This window comes from Anopheles moucheti, chromosome 3, assembly GCF_943734755.1.
Source record: "Anopheles moucheti chromosome 3, idAnoMoucSN_F20_07, whole genome shotgun sequence".
Lineage (NCBI taxonomy): Eukaryota > Metazoa > Arthropoda > Insecta > Diptera > Culicidae > Anopheles > Anopheles moucheti.
Window position 1 is genome coordinate 89943883 of NC_069141.1, and position 22600 is coordinate 89966482.

General features: G+C 44.8%; 4 protein-coding genes across 5 annotated transcripts in view; 1 reads left to right on the top strand and 3 right to left on the bottom strand.

Annotated features, from left to right (window-relative positions):
• LOC128305622 (uncharacterized) overlaps nt 1-22600 on the bottom strand; it is a 55081-nt gene that overhangs the window by 3915 nt on the left and 28566 nt on the right. The gene's annotated exons all lie outside the window — the stretch shown is intronic.
• LOC128305624 (uncharacterized) lies at nt 151-1776 on the top strand. The gene is made up of 2 exons (XM_053043169.1): nt 151-266; nt 330-1776. The coding sequence occupies exons 1-2, from the start codon at nt 241-243 to the stop codon at nt 1654-1656; spliced, it is 1353 nt and encodes a 450-aa protein (XP_052899129.1). The 5' UTR covers nt 151-240; the 3' UTR covers nt 1657-1776.
• Nucleotides 1720-3457, bottom strand: LOC128305623 (uncharacterized). The gene is made up of 2 exons (XM_053043168.1): nt 3438-3457; nt 1720-3359 (listed from the first exon to the last, which is right to left on the bottom strand). Exons 1-2 carry the CDS (start codon nt 3455-3457, stop codon nt 1787-1789), a joined length of 1593 nt encoding a protein of 530 aa, XP_052899128.1. The 3' UTR covers nt 1720-1786.
• On the bottom strand, nt 7129-8378 carry LOC128305625 (reticulon-4 receptor-like 2). Its single transcript, XM_053043170.1, has one exon. The coding sequence runs from the start codon at nt 8376-8378 to the stop codon at nt 7299-7301; it is 1080 nt and encodes a 359-aa protein (XP_052899130.1). The 3' UTR covers nt 7129-7298.

Consider the following 22600-nt stretch of genomic DNA (forward strand, 5'->3'; position numbering starts at 1 on the left):
GCAACAAAGTACTAAGAACAACAGAGTTTAAGTAACCTGGCGTAACCTCTGCGAGCAAACGTTATGCAAACAGATTAAATAGTAGGTTAGCATTAAAAAACATTCCATCTGAGGTGATAATCACTCGACTCTTGATAACGAAACCTTTGGCATTCGCGCAGTTGAACTGCGATTGCATTTGATTCAGTGTCATTTCAATAACGCCAAATAATAGTGTTGCCGGAGCAATTCAGTTCCAACATGAAGTACAGGGTACATTTTTTGCTGTAAGTGACCGAATTTCTGACGAAGTGCGCGTGCCATTTTTTAAATCTTACTGTATCCTTTAGGATTGGAATGTTTCTTCGAAGTGCTTGTGCAGCTGGGTTCACAAGCACCATACCAATAGAATGCACAAGACCGAGAGGCCATATTTGCGTGATAAAATCGCTGCCACCTACGGACGGTGCCAAAACTTCAATAGCGTTTCCTGATTTATCCAAACGCACAACTTTACGAATATTGGAGGGCACTTTAAACAATCTCACTCGGGAACAGACCCTTCAGCTACATCCGGTACGTAACCTTGAAATGGAAAGGTTAGGTTTGAAAAGCGTTTTCATTGATCCCGAGTTTGAAAAACTGCACCTACGTGACAATCAAATAACTACGCTTGTAACCAAGTCGACGAGTAACTTCGCGCTCAAGTTGCTTGACGTGCGTAAAAATTTGCTGCGAAACGTGTCTCTGTTGGAACATTTCGATCAGCTAGAGCAACTCTACCTGGACGACAATCAGATTAACCAGCTAAGTGTGGATATGTTTGCCAAAATGCAAAACCTACGCGTGCTGTCAGCGGCCGCTAACGGAATGATGGCGATTGTACCACCAACCCGTGTGCTCGTACTTAGCAAACTGGAATCACTCTTCCTGGGTCGTAACGGGCTTAAGTCGATTGAGATGGAAAAGTGGCAACTTCCTTCGCTGCGGAGACTTCAACTGCACAATAACAACCTGGTGGAGCTTACAGGAATGGACGAGTTTGATCAGTTCTACGACCTGATGGAGTTGAAGTTGGCAGGAAATAGGTGGAGTTGTGGTTGGCTTCAGCATGCACTAGCCAACGTTACCGTCAAGCAGTCTTCGAACGACAACGAAGGTGTTGTGCTCGACAAAGACACCGACTGCTCGATCGAGAATGTGTTGGGCATTTGCTGCAGCTTTACGCCCAATTCCGAACAGGAGGAGCAACGTATCTTCCAACCAGAGATCAACCAGGTACGTGACGCCATTCGCCAGATTAATACTCGACACGATGCGTTCATCCAACACCGCAACGAAAAACTGAAGGAACTAAAGGAAGATCTTCAACGTCGTGTGGACAATCTGCGGTCCTTTTTAGCTGACCAAGAGGACGAGTTGGAACGTGGTAAGATTCAAGCAACGCAGATACTCAAGAAAATCGGGGAAGCGGAAACGAAATCTGCGCAGCAAACGTCAGATGTTGCAATGGCCAGCAACATCGAACAACAACGAAAACAATTGGTCCACTTCATGGTGGACATGAAGAATAAATTGCATCGTCAGGCGAACGATGCAGATAGCTTATGGGTGCAGGCAAACGTCGAAAAGATTAGCTTAGAACAACGGGAGAAAGTTCCATTACCTGGCAATTGAAAACGTTTCTGTCACGAAAAATAAATCAATAACTGCATGAAATGTATTTTCTTCCCCATTTTTTTCTTACTAGTAAACGCACAGTACATGTTTGCCGTAGGATGAATAAATATAAAAAAGTTAAAATATTTTATTTGAAATCTTCTTCGTGATCCTGCTCTTCATCAATACAACCTTTCCGAATAACTGTCAAGTAATCTAGAATAAGCTTAGTCTGAGGTTCTAATTTTTCCAATGCCAGTTCCACCTGTTTTTCATTCCCGCGCACTTCATCTAGCTCTTGCTGCACGGTGCTTATTCTTTCGAACTGTGCCTTAAGCAAGGCATCTTGTTCGTATGACTTGTTGGAATATGTATTGAATTGTTTGCTTGTCGTTACAAGCAGCTGACGTAGTTGACTTAGATTTTTCTCATTTTGTGAGGCTATTACTGGCCAGTTCGTTGTGGTCTTTGTCGTTGCTGTGGTAGCATTAAATAGATCATCATATGCAGCATCTGTCGAGTTCCAGCGAGCGTTTACCTCTTCACTCAACCGATCCACCTTGTCCTTTAGGTCTGTTTCCAGCCTGCTGAGCTTATCCTTCTGGTATTCTATTCCACTTTTAAGCTCCACCAGCTGTGCAGTCTGCTTGTCCTGTGTTTCCGTGAGTTTTTCTACGCGCCTCGATAGTGCTGCGTGCTGTAGGTCGAGCACACGGTTCACTGAGGCGGATCCATTTGCAATCGTTGTATTGAGCTTGTCGAGTAACTGGGAAAGCCGTTTCAGCTCGTCCCATTTATCCCCAAACAAATCGATCAATCCGGAATCTTCGGCACCAGCAGGATTGCAACAGTGGTGTTGCGAGGTCATCATGTTTTCGTGCCGACATCTGTCCGGTTCATCTGCATCGAGTTGCAATCCGGATGGTGTTTCTAGGTAGGTGTACTGCAGCATAAGCCACTCGCAGTACCACTGATTGCGTGCGAGTGCCAGCCGCTTAAGAACTGGAAACTGCGTTAAACTGCCTTCGATCCGTGTCATACTATTGCCGGTTACGTTCAGATTCTCCAACGAATCAAACTCCCAGTAACTGACGTTTAACATAGGAAGTTGATTCTCCGCGAACGAGAGCCGTCGTAGCTTGATTAACTGGAGCGGTGATTCGGACGACGATGTCACCGTTAGAAGTCGATTGTGTGCTAGCGATAGTATTCGAAGATTTGTTAACTTAGCAAACGCAGACATATCGACCGATGAAAGTTGATTTGCATCCAAAGCTAGATGCATTAATCGTACGAAGCGTTCCAGTGGCGGAAGCTCCGTCAACTTGTTCTGAGACAGACGTAGCACGAGCATACTATACTCTTCTTGGACACTTTTTTCCGTATCTTCCAGGAGTACCTTTTCTATGGCATTGCCCACGGCTGAAAGGTGCATAAGACCAGGACGAATGAACAATTGCACTATTCCAAGTCTATCGACCGTTAGATCTACAACGGAAGGTAGTTTCCTGTACAATGCTTGGGAAAACTTTGGAATTGCTCCCGATTCAATAACAAGCGGGTCACGAATGTCACGAAAGGTGGACAGCTCAACATCGCGGTCACTCTCCAAAACTACGTCTTTCAGCATACACACTTCCGATCGTGAAGAACAGCTGTATTCGTCGAACAGTCCAGCCAAAACAGGCGATAACAGGCAAATAACGATAACATTTAAGGATCTAGAGCGAAAAATTGTTCTATAGTAAGCTTCTAGTAAGCTATAGCCTTGGAATGCTTTCTTATGTACTTTCACTTACAATGCAGGATGAACCGCCATCGCCACAATAGAATTAGCAGAACTTGCCCAGAGGTATTACCTATAGGTTCGAAAAGCAATCGATCACTGAATAAGGAAAGGGAACGATCGCGCGCTTCTAGTTGGCAACGATGGCAGATAAGTGATCTCGTTAATAAAACTTGACCTGATAAGACGGGCTAGGGCAACCGTGTCAGTTTGTTTAGCGAATGATAGATCCTTTCCTGATACCATGAATCAATCCTGAACCGAATCGTTACCAGTATACTTCAATCGTTCAGCGGAAACAGAGCGTACCTCGACTACAATATGCTGTTACGCTACGCAATTTTAGGGTAGGTAGGGCAGCAAACTTTCAACTTAATTTGGCGTAAGCTCAAATCTTTGTTTTTTGTACATTCCAGCTTTTTAGCTTACTCTGCTCGACTAGTTTTCGGTGATGTTCAAGTTAGTGATGCTGTGGTATATACATGTGCCCCAAAGCAGCCTGCGGTTTGCTATGTACAAGATGTGCAGCTAATACAGCCAAATGTAGAATTTGGCCTGGAAAACGTGGGCGATAAAAAAATGTTAAATTTTAAAGCAGGCCGAATTGAGGCGTTACTTCCGAAACATTGTCAAAAATTGTCCAGGTTCACGAAAGTAACGATCGGAAGGGTTGGATTGAAGGAGCTGTGTTTTGCGACTACCTTCGTGGAAGTGAACGCGCAACACAACAGTATCAAAAGGCTACACGTGGATAAAGATCCTGCCGATGGTGGAACTTACCAAGTGGAAACCGTGCAACTCAACGACAATCAGCTGACAAGCACCGAAGGTATCTGCTACTTCGTTGCTCTGAAGGAGTTACATCTAGAGCGAAACTTTTTGAGTACGCTGGACATGGCGTGCTTTGCGCAAATGGCAAAACTAAAAAAGCTAAGTCTTGCCTATAATCGGCTGAATACGATAACCACCACGATCAGTGAACTTCAATTTCCGGCTCTTGAATTTATAGGGTTACAGAATAATACGCTCATTGAGCTAGATTTGCACAAGTGGTCTCTGCCTGCATTGGAGCGGCTCGAACTGTCCTTCAACAACCTGACGAACGTTCGCGGACTCAAGAATATCGAAACGCTTTCCGACATTTCGCTCGCCGGAAATCGCTGGCAATGTGACGAGTTGGATCAGGTGCTAGAAGCGCTTGATAGCAATGGTGTCACTGTTAAGGATGGGGACCAAAATTGTAATCCCATCCGTAACGGTACGATCTGTTGCAAGTCCGAACAACTGCCTTCTGAGGCAACGTTACTAGACGAATTGAATAAATTCTCCAAGCTGGATCAACGGTACACAGAAGCGGAGAACGAATTCAAGAATATGATAAAGCAGACGATCGAGCAGTTTGAAAGTGAGATAAGTGAACTCCAGGAAACATATAAAAAGCGAAAAACCCCCGATGAAGACAAAACCCTCAAGAAGCCCGCAAAATTCATAGATCCCACAGAGCCCGTAAAAGACGATAACTTCAAAAAAGCAGATGATGAGCCCGTAGAACTCGAAGATTTCACAGAGCCCCCAAAAGACGATAACCTCAAAAAAGCAGATGATGAGCCAAAATGTGAATGTACATGTTCCCAAGAAAGTATGGACAGATTGGAACTAACGCTAAAGAAGCTGGAAGAGAACGTTGTGGAGAATAATGCAACATTGCAAACGTTACTGAAGAATAAGTCCCACTTTTCATACATGACAACACTGGTTAAACACGAGTTCCGTATTGCCGTGGAGCGTGGTGAGTACAAGCTAAAGGAGGTCTCCTCTATGCTAGCCATGCTACGTGACCATATCAACAACAAAGTGAAACAGCATTGATGTACGTTTGGTAAGAGAAGAAAAATCAATAAACATCGCATTATGCATTATCAGCATTGCACATGCGGCTGATAACACAAATGCAAATAAAGATCAATGTTTTATAACTTTTCTTTAATCTTTCTGACAAACAACTCTTATCAGTTTGCGAAATACTACACCGATGGTACAGTACGATCGCTCGGTAGACTTTAGTGTGCGATCGACAGCTGTACGTAGCGGAGCGAAAAGTTTTCTGATAGTAAGATGATGAAAATTGTCCCTATTCCTACGCTTAAGAGTGTTTTAGTTCTGGCTTTGCTGTTTGCGTTCGCGGCGGAATATCAGTCAGTGACAACGTTTAGATGTGACCCGAATACTCCGCTGATAGTGGCAACCTGCTTAGTGAGGAATGTCACCTTAGTCTCTGCAGCAGAGATTACTAACGCCAGCTTCCCGGATGACGTGCGTTACGTGGCACTTTCAATTGTGGATGGCTACGTGCCGGAATTTACGCGAGATCTTGCTCTCAAGTTCCCGAGAGTTCAAGACCTTACAGTAGACGCCTTGGGGATTCGTTTGTTCTACATAAATAGCAATGTAGAACAGATATCGGCCAGAAATAACTCCATTCGCGAGGTGGTGTTTGCAACCGAGCACCATCGGCTGCGATCACTTCGCTTAGACGATAATCACCTGAGCAAAGTGCCCTCCTTCGGCGGATGGTTTAACGAGCTAAAGCTCCTGTCGTTGGATGGCAATCGGTTGGAGCAGATAATGCTAGATTCATTTGCCGAGTTAGAACATCTCCAAAGCCTGTCTCTTGCCCGCAATGGGTTGATCACAGTCGAATCTACTGCCCGTGTACCAAACCGACCGGTTCGGGATGTGCAGCTATTGAAGTTGAAGCATTTGTCGTTAGCATCAAATCGTCTTTTGACGGTGAACATTAGTGGATGGGATATGCCTTCCCTGGTATCGCTGGATTTATCCAATAACGATCTCTACATGCTGTTCGATGAACCTAAACAATTCCGTCAGTTTGGCGCCCTGCTGAACGTATCCTACGCTGGCAACGATTGGAACTGCGGATGGCTTAGCGAGGCACAACTGGTGTTGCGTGAGCAGAACATTTTGACGGTAGCCCAGGACTTGGCCGACCGATGCGAGCAGGAAAAATTGAAAAATCTGAAAGGAATTTGTTGTTACGATCATTCCTTCGAACAAAAACTCGCCAACGATCCGTTCGAAAGCCGATGGGAACAGTTAAACGAGCTACGGCGAAGTTACGAGCTAGTCCAGTTTGCTTATGATCAGGTAGAAGACAATGATCTCAATCTCATCATCGAGCAGTCTCACGAGCTGCGTGGCAAGCTGGTGGGGCCTGTAGCGCAGGAACAGGACGTCATCAAGGGTGGAGTGTTACGCTTACAGCACGCTTTAGCCACCGAAAGCGCTCACCTCGAACGGCTGCAGGACATTATCGAGCGCACGGTAAACGACCTGGCCCAGTCGATCGATGAGCTACATGAACGAGCGATACGCCCCAAACCAACGCTGGACGCGGTACATCAGCAGACGATCGGTGGCAGCATTGAGGACATCCGGGATAAAATTGAGCTATTGCGGCGCCGCATACAGCACTACGTGTATGAGATGAGTGAACGCGAACGACGCTTACGCCAGTACGACGTACAGATCGAGCATCTGGTGTATCAAGTACGAGAGCTGAAACACTTGCAGTTATCCCTTGCCGCAAGGACAAAGTCTGTAGAAACTAAGGTATATAGTGCTAAACAGATAATAGACGAAAGCCTCAAGCCGAAATCTGAGGAAGTGTACACTCAACGTCGGAGATTAGGATATGGAGATAACATCATTTATCATTTTCGTGGATGAATAAAGGATGCACCTAATGCAGCAACAATTGAAGAAGCTTCAGTTTGTTATGTGTGTTTTCTTTTCTTTCTATGTATTAGTATATTTTTTTCCGACATATCCTTTTCCCAATACGCCCGCTCGAGCATCAGTTAGCTTCTTTGGCTCGTTGTCCACATAGCTGCTCTATCGTAGCAAATCTTTCAGCCAGCTCACCGAACTGATGGGTCTGCTTCCGTTGCGCTTCTTCGAGTGTTTCGATTCGTCGCGTTGCACCACGAATCTGCTGCCGGAGCTCATCGACGATACCGCTACGACTGACGAGCAGCAGAACTGGATCGGGTGTCGTAGCGTTTTCATTGCAACAGATTCGATCATCCAGCCGAAAGCCCGGACAGGACGCTTCTTCATCGAATCCAATGGAACCATCATCGCCGTCAAGTTCGCGGGCTTCCAACCGTTCCAGCATCCCGTACAGCCAGCTACAATGCCACGGATTGTGGTGCAGCCCCAGTGTACGCAGCGCGGGCAATTCCTCGAGAAAGGTGAGAAGGTAGGCGAGCTGGTTATGACTCAAATCGAGCACACGGAGACGCTCCATACGCCACAGCCCGGTGTCGAGATGGGGCAGCTGATTGAACTGCAGGAACAGCTGCTCGATTCGCGGCAACACCAGTAGCTTATTTGCCGTTCCTGTCACGATTGTACGCAGCCGATTGCGCTGCAGGGTGAGTATTTTAAGCTCTCGCATCAGCACGAACGTGTCGAGGCGTAGCGATTCGAGCAGATTATCGTGCAGATAAAGCTGCTCGATATCGGCGAGTGTCCGTAGTGCGCTAACGTCGGTGAGTTGATTATGGTAGAGATGTAACTGTCGCAGTGGCAGTCCCTCAACCGCACTGACCCGATCGATTGCGTTATACGAGGCAAACAGAACTTGCAACGACTCGCAACCGTCCAGATGAAGCTGCTCGATCTGGAGCCGATGTATCATGAGGTATTCTACCTCAACGAGCGGCGCGAACAGTGTGCGATTGAACACTGGAATCGTGCTGTTGCGAATCCAAATCAATGTTTCGTTCTGCGGATAGGTTGCATGTTCGTAGGGCTCAGTAACGTTAACCACCACACAATATCCATCAGATGCGCGCTCAGAACATTCGTAACCGTAGGTGGTGCTGAGTGATACACACAGAAACACCACCAAAATCAGCAACTTAAACATCATTGCACACAACGCAGCTTTTGCCAAGCGATCGGAAACTAAGCACTGATGAAAAGACGACCGGGAACTAGCGGATTCCTTCTTCGCTAAATAGCTTAGTCACACAGGTCAATTTTCAATGTCAAATGTAGAGCTACGGACGATCGCTCTTATCAGCATATTGCTTTGCTCTTACATAGGAAGGGTTTACGGGTCTGATGCGTTAGTGCGCTTCAGTGGAAATAAAGCGCATCACCTACAACTTCTCGTGGACATCATTTCATTCTAATGCAAACACACTTACCGAGAAAAGTGGACACGGATTGTAGCTCGAAACGACTACATTCGGCGTCATCTTCACACCGCTTGGAGCTGCTAAGTTGAACTGCCGTTGCGCTCCCTACTGCACGAGCAGCATGTTTCCTTCTCGGTGGAACTTCCGGAGGTTTAGGAGGTACGTTGAGCGTCGAAGAAGAAACGGCCACACGATCCGGTTGCCGAATGCGCACCACCGTGAGGGGTAGCACCGGCACCGCACATCGAATCGTTAGCTGCCGGGAATCGCTTGCAAAGTTCTCGTACAAGGGGGACAGTGGCCCGTCCTGTCTTCCGTTGAGCGATGACGCATCGATAGAGGAAGCAATGCTTTCCTCTCCCGACGGTTGCCTTAAAAGTGGATCATTTTGATCGAACAGGTACACGGAGGATGTGGAAGTAATGGACACTTCGCCCACGGCTCGAGGCCGCCGTTTGCGCGGCACTGTACCGGCGCTGCTGGATGAGGACGGTACGGAATTTACACACCCTAGCGCCATCCTAGCGCTGGGCTTCTGTTCACATTGGCCCACTGGCAGCGGCATCGGTAATTGTGCATCTTGAACAAAACCACCACTCGAACCATCGCCACTCACCAGCCGGTGATCGTTCGCAAGGTTTGATCACTCATTACACTCAGTCACAAATGTTTATTTCACGGGGAAAGTTACCGGACTCTAGAACGCAAACATGATCTTGAAATAATTATATCTTCATGGTGAAACCCGAACCGGACGAGAGTTTGCCTCATCATTTTCGATTTCCATCAATCAGCTCAATCGAACCGGGCACGCTTTCTTACGTGGGAGCGTTGAGGAAATCGATTCGACGCATTCATTTCCGCACGGCGCTGTTTAGGTTTGTCAACTTTTCTTTTACTTCCCCAGCGACTCTTTCACATCCGGCAAAAGTTACACACTCACTCATTACACTCGAAGACTTCATATCAACTTGGTTCGCATTTGGGCCATGAAGCTGGAAACAAATACACACTTTTTGTCGATCACTTTAGGTTTCAAAAACATTGGTCATTCTCCATTGTTTCGTGATCGTCAACGACTACGAATAGTACCGCACAATTACACGCCTTTTGCTCTCATAATAGTACCTCGGTGTGCAATGTACAGTTTGATGGTGATAAGCAGTTTGTTTTCGGTCGATAAATCTATCTGCAGTTGTCGAAACCCATTCGATCATTCTGGTGAAAGCGATCGTAATCGAGACCCGGCGTCAAAGAGCCCTTACAATTAATGTGTACACGCACCCACGTATTGTGTACTGCGCATTTTGGGGAACCACGCCATAAAGGCTTTCACTTTGCGTAGTTGCCCTCGGGTTTTAAATCGAGTGTAATAATTTAGCGATCACGTCTGATCCGTCATAAACCCCCGTAAGAGCTAACAATTTTATTGAGCTAATGTGATTGGTTTTTGAATGATCATACGGCGGAAGTCGGAAAAGGAAACATTGTTGGAGTTGGCATGGGTGTAATGAAAATGTTTCTTGGGGAGACACACATACCGGCGAGGTCCTTTGCTGGATGGCAAAGGTAGATGTAATATAGAAAAATGCAAACAATAATAATGAAAATCCAAACCACAAATCCTGCTGATGGGAGATATATTCTTCATTTGATAATCTCATTACTTTTTCTGTGTTTTAAACACTTTGTGTTTACTGGAGTAATACTTTAATTCTCTACCGAGTTTTGTGGAGATGGGAGAAGATTCTGACTACTGCGCGCCGCCCTACAACCGATTTGGTATTCGAACATTCGACAGAGATTTTCATGCGAACAGCATGATCTCATCAATCCCGTGCGAATATTGAGTTAGCCATCTCATATCATCGTATTTCAATTTCATCTAACCATCAGCTACTAACGTTGGACGTAGATACAATATAATAGTTCGACATCGTATCGTTGTTTTCGGTCTGTTTCTGCTTGCATAACCACAAATCAGAGCGCGCTCACTTTTTACCTTTCGCGGAAAAGGCCATTTTTCGCCTGCTACCGGAAACAAACAACTACAAAACAACCCGTGACTTCAATTTAAAGGCAATCATTCGATGATTACGCGCGCACGGTTCTCCACCGAAAGATTCGCATAATGATCAAAGCGATTGAAGTGCGCTCGATCAGCAGAGTTTGGCTGCGGTTTTAATGTTTGGTGCTTTCCCCCACAACACCTGCGCCTAGTGGGATCGATTGTCAACTGGCCAACTGGCCATGGTTGAATCATTTGTTAGCGACGAAAACAAATCTCCCAACCATCGGGACAGGCAGGTTCCGAGGGGGGGAAGGTGGACCGTGGGCTTATGAGTTGTAGACTTCCGTCTGGATAGTTAAAGCTTCTTTTTTACAGCAAATACTACAACGTATAACTCGAGGTGCACAGCGATTGCGTTACGCTCACCGCAGGCCAGCGGTATTCCTGTTTATTAATTTCGTTCACACCATTGAATAAATCAACCTTTATACCTCCGCCACGCAACGCAGATGGTCGTGGTTTGCATTGAATTCATCAATTACGAAAACATTTTCTATTTTGACACCGCGCGAAGGTCAGTCGAGGCAGGTGAGTAGGAAAAAAAAGGTACTATTTCGCCTCGAACCACACGACGCACGGGGCACACCACCAGGAGATTTAGCCCGGTTAGGTTCATCTTCAAATCAGTACAAAAAAAAAACGAGCGGGCGGCGTCAGCACAACTGCACAAGAAGCGGACGGTCAGAAAAAAAGGAAAACATTTTAGGAGGATTTGAATTTTCGATTAACCGCTCGACGCCGTGCCATTAAATGAGGTGTTGGTTTTTCGTGTTTGCCGAATGGATTATGTTCCCTTAGGTGAACCAATTTCCTACTGCACATTGCAGCGCAACGCTTGGCTGTTTAGTTTCTTAATTAACTTTTTTTTCCTATTAACATTTGAAGGGAGAGATTGCACGAGGCAAAAGATCGCATCTTGCTTAAAGCGGAGCGTTAAAAGAAACACCACGCGAGGTGGCAATGTGCGAGTGGAGGTGATTCAAAATTTGGTCTCTTTTTTGTGACGCTTACTGGCGATCGCGCTCGTGAAGACCTGCTCGATGCGGCGTAGGAACTTAGAAAGATCCAGATGAGTAAGCGCTGCTTAGGTGGTGTCGCATTCGATTGCATTCTGGAGCAACTTACCACTTGTGCGACAGACTGCTTCAAATAGCTGCACGTCTATTTAACATTGAATGGGTGCCGTAAAAAAACGCAACTTTCTAGAGCTGAATGGGGAAAGGAACTTTGAAATCAAAACTGTTTGGCGGGAGAAAAGAAGCGCCATGTTGCAAATAATCAACAGTAAGGAGCGAGGTGTTGTACAGAAAGTGAAAAATTTAGTTGAAAGACAGCGAAATCTGTGACCTTTTTGGGAGAAAATTTGCAGTTAAGACTGAGTCGTACCATATAACGAGGTCAAACGGATCGTAAAACATGCTGGGTCGCGATGACACTAAAGTACATTTCAAAATTCTAGAGCATTCCAACGCAGCCCATGCGAACTAGAACGGATCTGATAACTCGCTGGATGAATATAATCATTCTCTATCTAAATGCCTAAACATCGTAATCATCATCATCTCAGCAAAATGGAAACTTTTTTAGCCATATTGTACGGTCTGTGCCTGTGGACAAAAGTGTGTACTAAACTTTCGCAACCAACAGGGCGGACAATTGCAGCACGATGACAGTTTGGCCACTACACGCTGTGCACCACTGGCTAAAGCTGTTTGAAAACAACGGAAGGTCAGCTTAGGCGGCTGGCCGGGGAAATATTTGCATACATGGGTTTGATCGTGCGCAGGTGATCTCACCACCTCGAGCTTAGAATAAATCCATTCCGACGTATTGCACCGGCGTGCATGTGTGCGTTTGTTTAACTTTATCCATTGTTCACAACTCCCGTTGATTGTGAAGAGAGAGAAGAACAGATTAGACTTGAAGTACCCCCGATCGTAGCATAACAGCAGCAGGGAAGGCCCTACAAACCTCTCTCCAGTCTATCTACTAGCAACTAGGGCTTTTGTATTGTTACGTGGGCGTTGATCGGTGTAATAACCGCGTTCGACCTACACACACACGCATTCCGAGTGCAGTTGGGTGCACCAGACCACGGAATGCACTTGCTGCACCATAGAGCCCTCATTACTCGCTAGTGCAGTCCGCGTTACGCGGCTTTCTACTAAATCACCAACCCTTTCCACTGATAGAAGCAACTCCACCGGCACCTTCATTGTTCTCCCCGCCGGGCAGGACCGACCCGCACGCAAATCATAGTCGCGTCGTTTCGTCAATCGAAAACATCGCTGCGAAATGATTCGTCTTCGCTAACGATACGAACTGACGGATTGCATAACGATGTTGCACGTGGGGGAGCCCATAGATTAGCGAAGAAAGAGAGTAAACTACGTTTACGACGTTTGTTTGGATCGTCACAAAAGCGTACCTTTTGTCTACACGCGTGTCGTCTTCTTCTTCGTGAGTATACTGCAACTGTAACAAGTGCGTCAAACGACAAAAAAAAAACAACAACACAGTCCAACAATGTCTTGTGAACCTTTAGCACACACGCAATTTTGCCAACCGAATGGTGGTTGTACTTATTGGGCTCATTTTTCTTTTTCGAACCGGTCGAACCTACGCAAAGTGGTCAATTTTAGAGTTACATGATGCATCTGTGTGAGAAAATTTGCTGAGCACGTACCGGAGCAACCCTAAAGTAACGATCCACATAGAGCCAAAAAGGGAAGGAGAAATGCATTGCAGTCGATGATGGAACGATGCATCCCGTAGACATTGCTAAACACACAGGAGCATAACCATAAACCATAATTAGAACCGATTGGTCCAAAACAAACCGTCAAAATGGCACCTAATGAGTGCTTGAACGGGAATTGGCGTTGTTTTTTTTAATTCACACCCAAATTGATGAACTCACGAAACGTTCGAACGATCTTGCGAAGCCGATTATTCACCACCTACCATCGCGGATCACCCAGCACTGCCAGGGAGCGAAAATTATAGAAATTATATAAACATTTCCACTCCCAGTTCGGTTCGTTCGCGTACCGGTACGTTCCCATTTCTCTCGGACAAATTGATGAATTATTGGAAAATCGATAAAACAATTATTTAATTTATGGCGAGAAAATGGAAAATTGGAAAAATCGTTATCAATGTAGAGGGAAGGAAGAAGATCAAAAAGAAACGATGGATGATGAACGATGCGAAGCTACGAAACACAAGGGACCACAATTATTTTTAATATAAATGTTAATTCGGCCACTGGCTCAGCACATTCCAAAACGAATATGATCGATTGGTAATAGTCAAGATTAATGGCAAGTTCTTTCCAATTATTTCGTATTTCATGTTCGGAAAATTAAAGAGATCTTTCGCAATCGTTGCTTAATTGTACGTAATACTAAATGTTCACACGATCACACTTTGAGTCAATCATATATTATAGCCAGTAGTGCAGAACTACTGCGCAACAAGTCCCGAAAGGATCATGCTTCGGCATATCAACAAGGAATTCTGTGTGGCAATGACAATCAAATCACAACAAGAATTTCAAGCGCGAGAACGATAGAAGGAAGATGAAGAACCTTCAAACCGATAATTATTATTCAGCTTCCTTTCCCAGCTCTTAAAACCATCGCTTTGACATCTTATTTTCGGTGGGAAGAGAAGTCAATTCCGTAAGTCGTAAAAGATGTTTAGTTTATCGTTTTATAATTCCAGTAGCTATAACCAGTAGACAATAAGCAACGACAACTTCTCCAATAGTTTGCTCGCAGCATGGTTGGTTATGCTCACGGATCTGGGTAATTCATCCAGCATGCTTAAGCACCCTCTACCGATGGCTTATTGTGGGCAAATCTCCAACACCAAAGACGCACCCGGGTGGAAGTAGTCGTCAATTAAAATAAAATCAAAATCCACCACCGGGCGGGCGTCGTAATGGCATAGATTAACCTTGAACGGTGCTCTCCGGTTCATTCACGGGGGACCGGCGGTAGTATATCATTACCCGCAAGCCATCGCTTGTGGCGTCCTCACCAGATGGCGCTTCCGTTCCATGTCATTTGCCTACCGTGAGCGTTTGCTTTTTGAGACGACAGGCGAATGGAGCTTGTGGCGAATGGAGCTTGTGGCAAATGGGATTGCATAACGGTGCGTTGTTATCCTAAAGGTCGACACTTTTGAAGTCTCACACTAGATGATGATCGCGCAGATGATGACGGCCATGGAAGAGACACGCGGGTCACCCCTCCCGGGGTGTGAATGCGATACGCCGGTGGTGTTTGTGCGGTTCGAGGTTAGACGTTCTTTTTCTTGCCCAGAGCAGGCCGAATGAATCCATCTCAACGGGCCCTCAAGTTTGGCGCGGTTGTCAAGAAACCGGTTATGAGGGCAACAGAACTAGTCCGTACGCAAAAGCTCCACAGTGGCTAGACGCAAAGGTGTTCGGTCTGATGAAGCACACAAACTCGCCTGAAAATTGGAGCTGAAGCACATACGGATAAAACTATACAGCAACATGGAGTGTTTCGTTTAAAAAAACCTGATCTATTTATTCGGATGACTCACGGGGAAGTTTTCGCTTTCGATGGAGATTATTTCGTCGGTGTTTGTATCAGAGCTTATTGCGAAAAATTATACCAAAAGCAGCTTTAGATTGAACTGCTTTCAACTTCTGGTGACAAAAATACGAGCCCTAATGTATAATATTTGCCTCCTTGAACGGGGTACCTTGGAATGCTCGGAAATAGTAGGCAACCTAACAACTAACAAAGCTCTGATCTTAGGGTCAATCCATGAACGTCCATTAACGAGGAGTGGCTCATCATCAACCACTCAAGCGTGGCTCCTGTCTGTAACGCTCAAACGGTTGGACCATCGATTCCTGACATGCCCTCAAGACAACGATTGAGTCCCATATTTGACGCTGCAGTAATGCTTCCGTCGGCTTGATTGCACTTTCAACCGTGTATCTCTTAGCACTCTTCATTCCTATTCGTACACTTTCTTCGTTATTGGAGGCGAGTTGTAACGCATGATTAAGCCACCAAACTGAAGACGCTTACATCACAGTCAATTGGACATCATAAAGTACTTTGGCCGAGGGAGACTTTCCTGCCTCCAATGTGATGATTGTCAAAATACGACAAACTGGCAGCTCCACAATCTGCAGTTCTAAAAAAATCTGCTGTACTTAACTGCCATCATTGGTTCTACGATTCAAAATAATCTCACAAAGACAACCTCCCGACCGGAGACGTTTGACCTTTCCATTACGATGCCCGTCACTATTCTTCCACAGTCGAACGAAGATTGCTTGCCTCCATTCCAAATCGATTCCGGTGTCGTTGTACAAACTCACCCAATCATCGCCAAGCTGATCTCATGGGTTTTGAGAAGAGGTGCTGCTTTTTTCCTTGAAACCAAACAAACACGCGGTAAGGCGTTCGTTTGCGCGGCCATTCGGCATACCGGGACACTAATGCAGAACAAGTTTTTCGAGTTTGCCTTGAATTCGCACTCGGTACAACCGGCCGTAAGCAGCGTTGCGAATAATTCGCAAACGTGGTAAGGGGCAATATCATCCTCTGCAGGAATGTTGCAAAATGAGACCTTAGATTTAGCGAATCTTTGCGTCTTTGGTTGGGGCTTAAATTAACAAACGAAGAGAGTAGGAGAATATGTCCCAAAACATTAGCCATCTACTTCGCGTTAAACAACGAAACTTTCGCGAGATTACATTCACCAGACAAACATCAACATCGCATCCTAGCGTCTTCGACTTCGTGTGTGTGTGTGCAGTGTTCACACGTTGCAGAGATATAAAGCAGGAAGTACAACTCCACTGTATGGGCGCAAGCGCAATTTGGAACAACATGACCCAACACATCCGGTTGCGTTGGGTCAAACTGCGACCGCATTTGAGAAGAATGTCTGGCGCGGCTGATGATCAGCAAAACTTCGGTTTGAAATAGATCCCCGGTGTCCAGCTGAAAGCAACTAATTAAAACTGCCTGTGCTCACAGCCGGCGACAACGCAAGAAACCTGCCTCCAACCAGCAAATAACACGTAAACTCGTTTGCTCAGCTCCTGACGTTAATTGCTACAACAAAGACTTGCGCACATTGTCGTTGGCGTGTGGGTAATCTATACGACCTTCAAGAAGTCGGAAAAGAGGAAGTTAATTAGCACTTTGTTGGGTAAACGTCCAAACCATCTCCAGAGAAAACATCTGGATGTAACTGGCGATACACATTCTTATTAACACAATATTCACTTAAACTCGGTATGAGTGACACACAGTTCTTGAAAAAAAAAAACTATGTCACATACTTCAATCGAGTAATTTCCGTTCGTCAAAAACTATAAACATCGTCCCCACTTCCATTCAGCAAACAGGGAATTAAAACACTATTATCAACGATCGGTCGCTATGGTTTGGCTCTAGTATCGTTTAATAATAAGGCCACACACGGTAGGACCTCACTGACACATTCCATTCCGGACCGTTTCCTTTTCCGACCAATTGACCAGCTTAACGGCTTCCTTCGTGTCTCGTGTTCCACTTTTAAGTTAGCCGTATCTTGCAACGGGAAAGCTAATGATCCATGTAAATTATGGTACTAAAAATGCAATCGTTATGTCACTCATTGTCCCTACTGCTTTATGTGGCATCTAGACATGCTCACGGATTGTCCCAAAAGCAACTTTTTAAAAGTTAATAAAAAAATCCTATGAATAATTGTGCTCAATTAAAAATCTCTCTCGGATTCAGTATTGCTATCTCACATGTTACCCTTTTTGTTGTAAACTAGCAACCAGTACCCCCTCGACTACAGCTAGACTGTGAGAGTCACACATCACAAATTATTACTTTTTACTTTCGTTTCACGTAATTGGAAGTCACCCAGGCAAGGTGCAGTGCTACAGCTCGAAATGAGTTTGTGCAAAAAATACTGTGGCAACTGTTGCACCGTTAGCAAATGCCAATAAACGACGGAATTCGATTGTCCGGAAATGGCCGATTTCACTCACGTGTTATGCGTGATTTATTAAATTAATAGTTGAGGGCTGTACTCCATGTTTTTTCCTCTCCTTGATACAAGCTTGCTTAAATTGAAGGATCACTTTTTTGTGTATCATTTTGGTACACTTTTATCGCGCTTATCGAAAGGCGCTAATGCTATACACTCTTGGCCAGTCGTTTAAATCGCTGTTACACCTCTAATCTGAAGACCCACCATGAAGACGTTCCCGAAGACGCCTCATTATTATGTCAGTGCTGGTGGTTTTTTTTTCTTCTCTCTCTCCTGTATCGATCGTGATGCGATCGAAAGGCGTTTGATGCAATCCGGTATTTCTGGTTGATGTATTTATCGGATTTTATATTTTTACCATTGCACCACTGCCTTGTTGTTGTTTGCACATCCTGCTTGCACCTCTTGCACTGGCTGGCCCGTGCACCTATCTCTTTCACACATCACGCTATGCACCGCCATGCGTTGCATCGTTCCGCTTCGTTCCCAATTGGGGGAAGTTTCGAAACCCCAAAACCGATCATAATCGTCAACCATCAACTTCATGCTTACGGGCTACGGCTGAGGTACAGTATGGCGCACTATTAGCACGCACTATTAGCACACACACATGCACGTAAATAAGCATTTTGCATGTAAAAACACATAATGAAATCGTTTGGCGAATCGTTGAAACTAGTTTGACACGTTAAGCAGGAAGAAAACGAGATTTGTCAGGCACATTGGTAAGCAGTAGAAAGAACAATAGTTACACGCCGTAGCTGTGAGTTGCTTTTTTTACTCAAAATCATCCCACATCTCTTTACACTTTGTTAAGAACACTCTTGCCCGATGACGTTATTAGCGGGTCTGGAAATGCACAAACTTGGTGGGTCGCAATTCAGACAACAACCAAAACGAAACACAACCAATCGCAACCAAATAAACAACCTACGCACGATGACCAAGTACAACTTCACTTATACACGTTTAAGAGAATGCGAATGCTTCACTTTTTTTGAAGCTGGTACCGCTGCTGGCGGTCACGCTTTGTTTTTTCGTTCCATCTCGATGGATGGGGACACAGCACACAACACACCACCACAGCACAAAGCATCAAAGCATACCATGAGCTACGGAAGGCCAACTGTGACGAGATCGAAAAGTCGCGGCGGTCGCAAGACGAGAGAACTACGGACGAGCGTGCGTACGCCGTCATGCGCCAAAGTGTACTAAAGTGCCACGAACGTTTGGGCGGACTAGACCGGCAGCAGCGTGTGGTTGGTGATGGTGGCGCTAAAAATTCGCTCCCTGCTGCAGTTTGAATGTAGTTGTGAAGTTGAAGTTACGGAAAACATACTTCATTTTGTGCGATTTAAAAAAAAAACATAACATTTAACGTTTGCTTTCGCATTCAATATAAATTTCATAAAATGCCGAAAGTAAACTTACAAAAAAAACTTAAATTATTCAACGCAAGGGGGTTTGACACCACTGGAGTTAAGCCAACCCATTAGCTCTTCGCTTAGTACAATCAGTCTCTCACACATTCTCTCACTGGGTTTAGTACAATGACGATTGTTTTTCTCTTTCGTTGGTATAAATGAGAGAAAATAAGATCGTTTTGGAAGAGAGCAGAGTTTACAGCATCCAGGAATGGAGCTAAGAGCTGTTGAGATATTTGAATTTTGCATGCGAAAGCATGTTTGTGATGCTGACGGGAAGAAATGTTCTCTGAGCAGTCATAGAGCTGTGACTTTTTTGATCCGCTCGAGTGGCATATCACTTATAATTTGTTGATATTTTATTTGGTAACACAGTTTAGTTAATTCATGATTTATTTAAAAAAAATCTTGCGGCTGACGATACTAGTGTAAAAAATATACAGCGAAATATTGGAGCTGTTCACGTTATCAATATGTCACGGGAAATAACTCCTCAAGAATAAATGTGAAGCAGTAAATCAAACCAGAACACAGAAGCTTCCACGACCATCTCCTGTTGGTTTTTGACCAGTTTTGCAGAAGGTCAAGATAAGCATGACCTTACAACAACCGACACTAAACTCTAATTAGATTAAGACAAAATTTCCTTATGAGATAAGCTATCATTAATTAGCGGGCAGGCATCAATTAAGGCGGTTTGCTTCGCTTTGTACATAGCTGAGTATAAACAAAGTTAATAAAAGATAAGTTGTTTATACTTTTACGAAATCGGCCTCCATCCCTACTGGAACCGATATCTTAAGTTTTCAATCATCATCTGCTCATCGACACGCTCAATTTTTGATTCCGAAATTCTATGCTCTTTGACAAGCATCACCCATTGACAAACCGACCGGCATCACCAGTTCGATACCAATAATTGCATAAATCGCGTTTTGAATCGTTTTGAAACGGCTGCTGCGAAACTTCACACCCACTCCTCTGTCCTAAGGACGCGCGTGAGGGCAGGGAGGAATGAATACAGCTGCGAGGGGATTTCTTTTAATAAGCATCATCGAACCATCACTGCACGGTTGTCGGTCAGCTAATTTCAATCGCGTAGGAAGCGAACCGCCAAAAAGCATTGCCAATGCCATTACGATGATGCAAAACCGGGGCATGAAGAAGTAGAAAACGGCTCCATGAGCTTGGTGGTGAACATAAATTAGACAACGATCGAGTGCGAATGGTGGTACTGGTACAGAATGCCTTTTCAGCGCTACTCTGATCTCACCTTGCCCGCTTTGATTGGCTTGACATTTCGACAGAACCGTAAAGATCGCCACAAGTGCGTGATCATCTTCAAGAGACTCCGCGAGACTAGTTTAAGCCGCGCGCGGGAAGCAGCATGAAGTCCACGAACTCACTACCATGAACAGATGCAATTGCTGCAGCACACAATAAAATGTTATTGAAGCGGTACGGTTTTAAAATGACCGGGGGTCCATTCTTTGATAGGACGATCCACGGTGATCGCGACCACTTAAGAGAGAGGCTCATGAGAGGCGCATACTTTCCAATGGTAGAAAAAGATCAATCAGTGGGGTCAATTAGTTGGCTCCAGTCACAATGAACGCATAACCACCCGCTCGCACACTCATCTTCTAAATCTATCTCTCCCACTGTTGCTTTTCTGGGGACTTTTTCTCGAGGAACGCTACACGCGGCGCGTAATCGATTGCAAACCACTTTTCAATTGAGGGTTCTCCAGCAGTATGGGAAATGTTCGCCGCGCGTATGTGTTTTCTTTTTTATTTAATTTTCTATGACAATAGTCAATACAGATACACATGATGGTCGTAGAACAATAGGTCGCTTTGGTCGATGGCATTTTTCGTTGAAACAATATCGCGATGAAGATCGCAAAAGCATCTCCATGCTAGCGGCACAATGGAGAACCGGCGAAGGTGATGATAATGACGCCACACGTTACCTCTGTTTTATTGTAGCGTAGAAAGATTGTTCTGTTAGTAACTGTCGCCGGTAGCCACAATCGTTAAATTAATCAGTTCAACCATTGCACACAACATGTACCGCGTACGTTTTCCCAGTGCACGATATCTACTACGCCATCTTCCGCTTATGTAAAGGTTCTCGCCATTGATCGACTTTCATTGCTTCGTCTCATGCGCTGCTGTATGAGCAGCGAGTAGTCGTGATCACAATTAATACTCGAAAGCGTTTGTACCGCGATTCATTAGTGAACAGGCGCCCGGCGGGATGAGAAGTTTCATATTTCTACAAAGCGCGAACTATGTATGGATGAAGAGATATTTTTCGGAGATCAAACACTGCCGAAACAATGACACATGGTTCTTCGCACTAATTGCAACGAAATATCATGTTTTTTCTGTATTGTAAACCAAATTATATCGGAGCACGTAATCGTTCATGTAAGTTGCGTAAAGACAAAACAAAAAAGTAGTAAAATGGTTCATAATTACTCAAAGTGAATTACATATCGAATCACATCTATTCTCGTACTGAACGGCATACCCAAAGAGAACAATTAGACTTTCAACGGCCAAAATTAAAGAGTGCTCTTTCTAACCGCTGTTGCTCTCCTGCTTGCTCTCTCGCCGAATCGAAAGCTCGCTCGATGACTGAACGATATTCTCATGCTGTTCGCTTCTTCGGCGTCATGCGCTCTCGCTCGTGCTCATTATTTCATATTGCGCACACACATGTGCATTTTCTTCGTCAAATTTGCCGTGTGCAGGAGTACATTTTTGCACCGGTTTTTGATATGAGGAACTGGATGACTTTGCAAGCGCGCTGATGTTTCGGATGAAAATCCTGTCATAAGTTATATGGCACGATATGTAGAAGAAGGTTTAATGTATAATTTTTACTATTCCAAACATTTATGCTTGTAACACTAAACGGTGCCCTTATTACAAAGAGGTCATTATGGTAACGAACGGTACCGCCATGTATATCACAAAAGGATCGGTTGCTTTAAATTGAAGGATCTGTATTTTGCATCATCCGAAAAAACAAGACACTACACAAGCAACCAACTCCAGTGATTGCATCGCAAGTGTTCAAACGTTTTTATTTTATCAACATGAGTGATTTGAACCGCGAACGCCGTACCGGTGTTTTTTACAAACAGGTGGCTAAATTCATAAAGGTGGACGCGGCCGAAGAAGCTGACCCGTAAGCCCTAGCCGGAATGGCAAGTTCTACTGTTGGGTGATAATGTGTCGTGTAAAATAAGGGCTTCGCTTTTTCAGTTCCTATCGAAGCGGTTGTGGAATTGCCTGGATTGATGGATTTCGGTCCATGTCGATCGACGAAGGCATCCGTTACTGAGCGCTATCTAACAACGAAACGCATCACAATTTCATGCATGTGCACGTTGAACTTATTC

Coding starts and splice junctions, on each gene's coding strand:
- LOC128305624 (XM_053043169.1), top strand. CDS start 241: ATGAAGTACAGGGTACATTTTTTGCT. Junction 267..329: donor TACAGGGTACATTTTTTGCT/GTAAGTGACCGA, acceptor TGTATCCTTTAG/GATTGGAATGTTTCTTCGAA.
- LOC128305623 (XM_053043168.1), bottom strand. CDS start 3,457: ATGGCGGTTCATCCTGCATT. Junction 3,360..3,437: donor ATGGCGGTTCATCCTGCATT/GTAAGTGAAAGT, acceptor TTTTCGCTCTAG/ATCCTTAAATGTTATCGTTA.
- LOC128305625 (XM_053043170.1), bottom strand. CDS start 8,378: ATGATGTTTAAGTTGCTGATTTTGGTGGTGTTTCTGTGTGTATCACTC.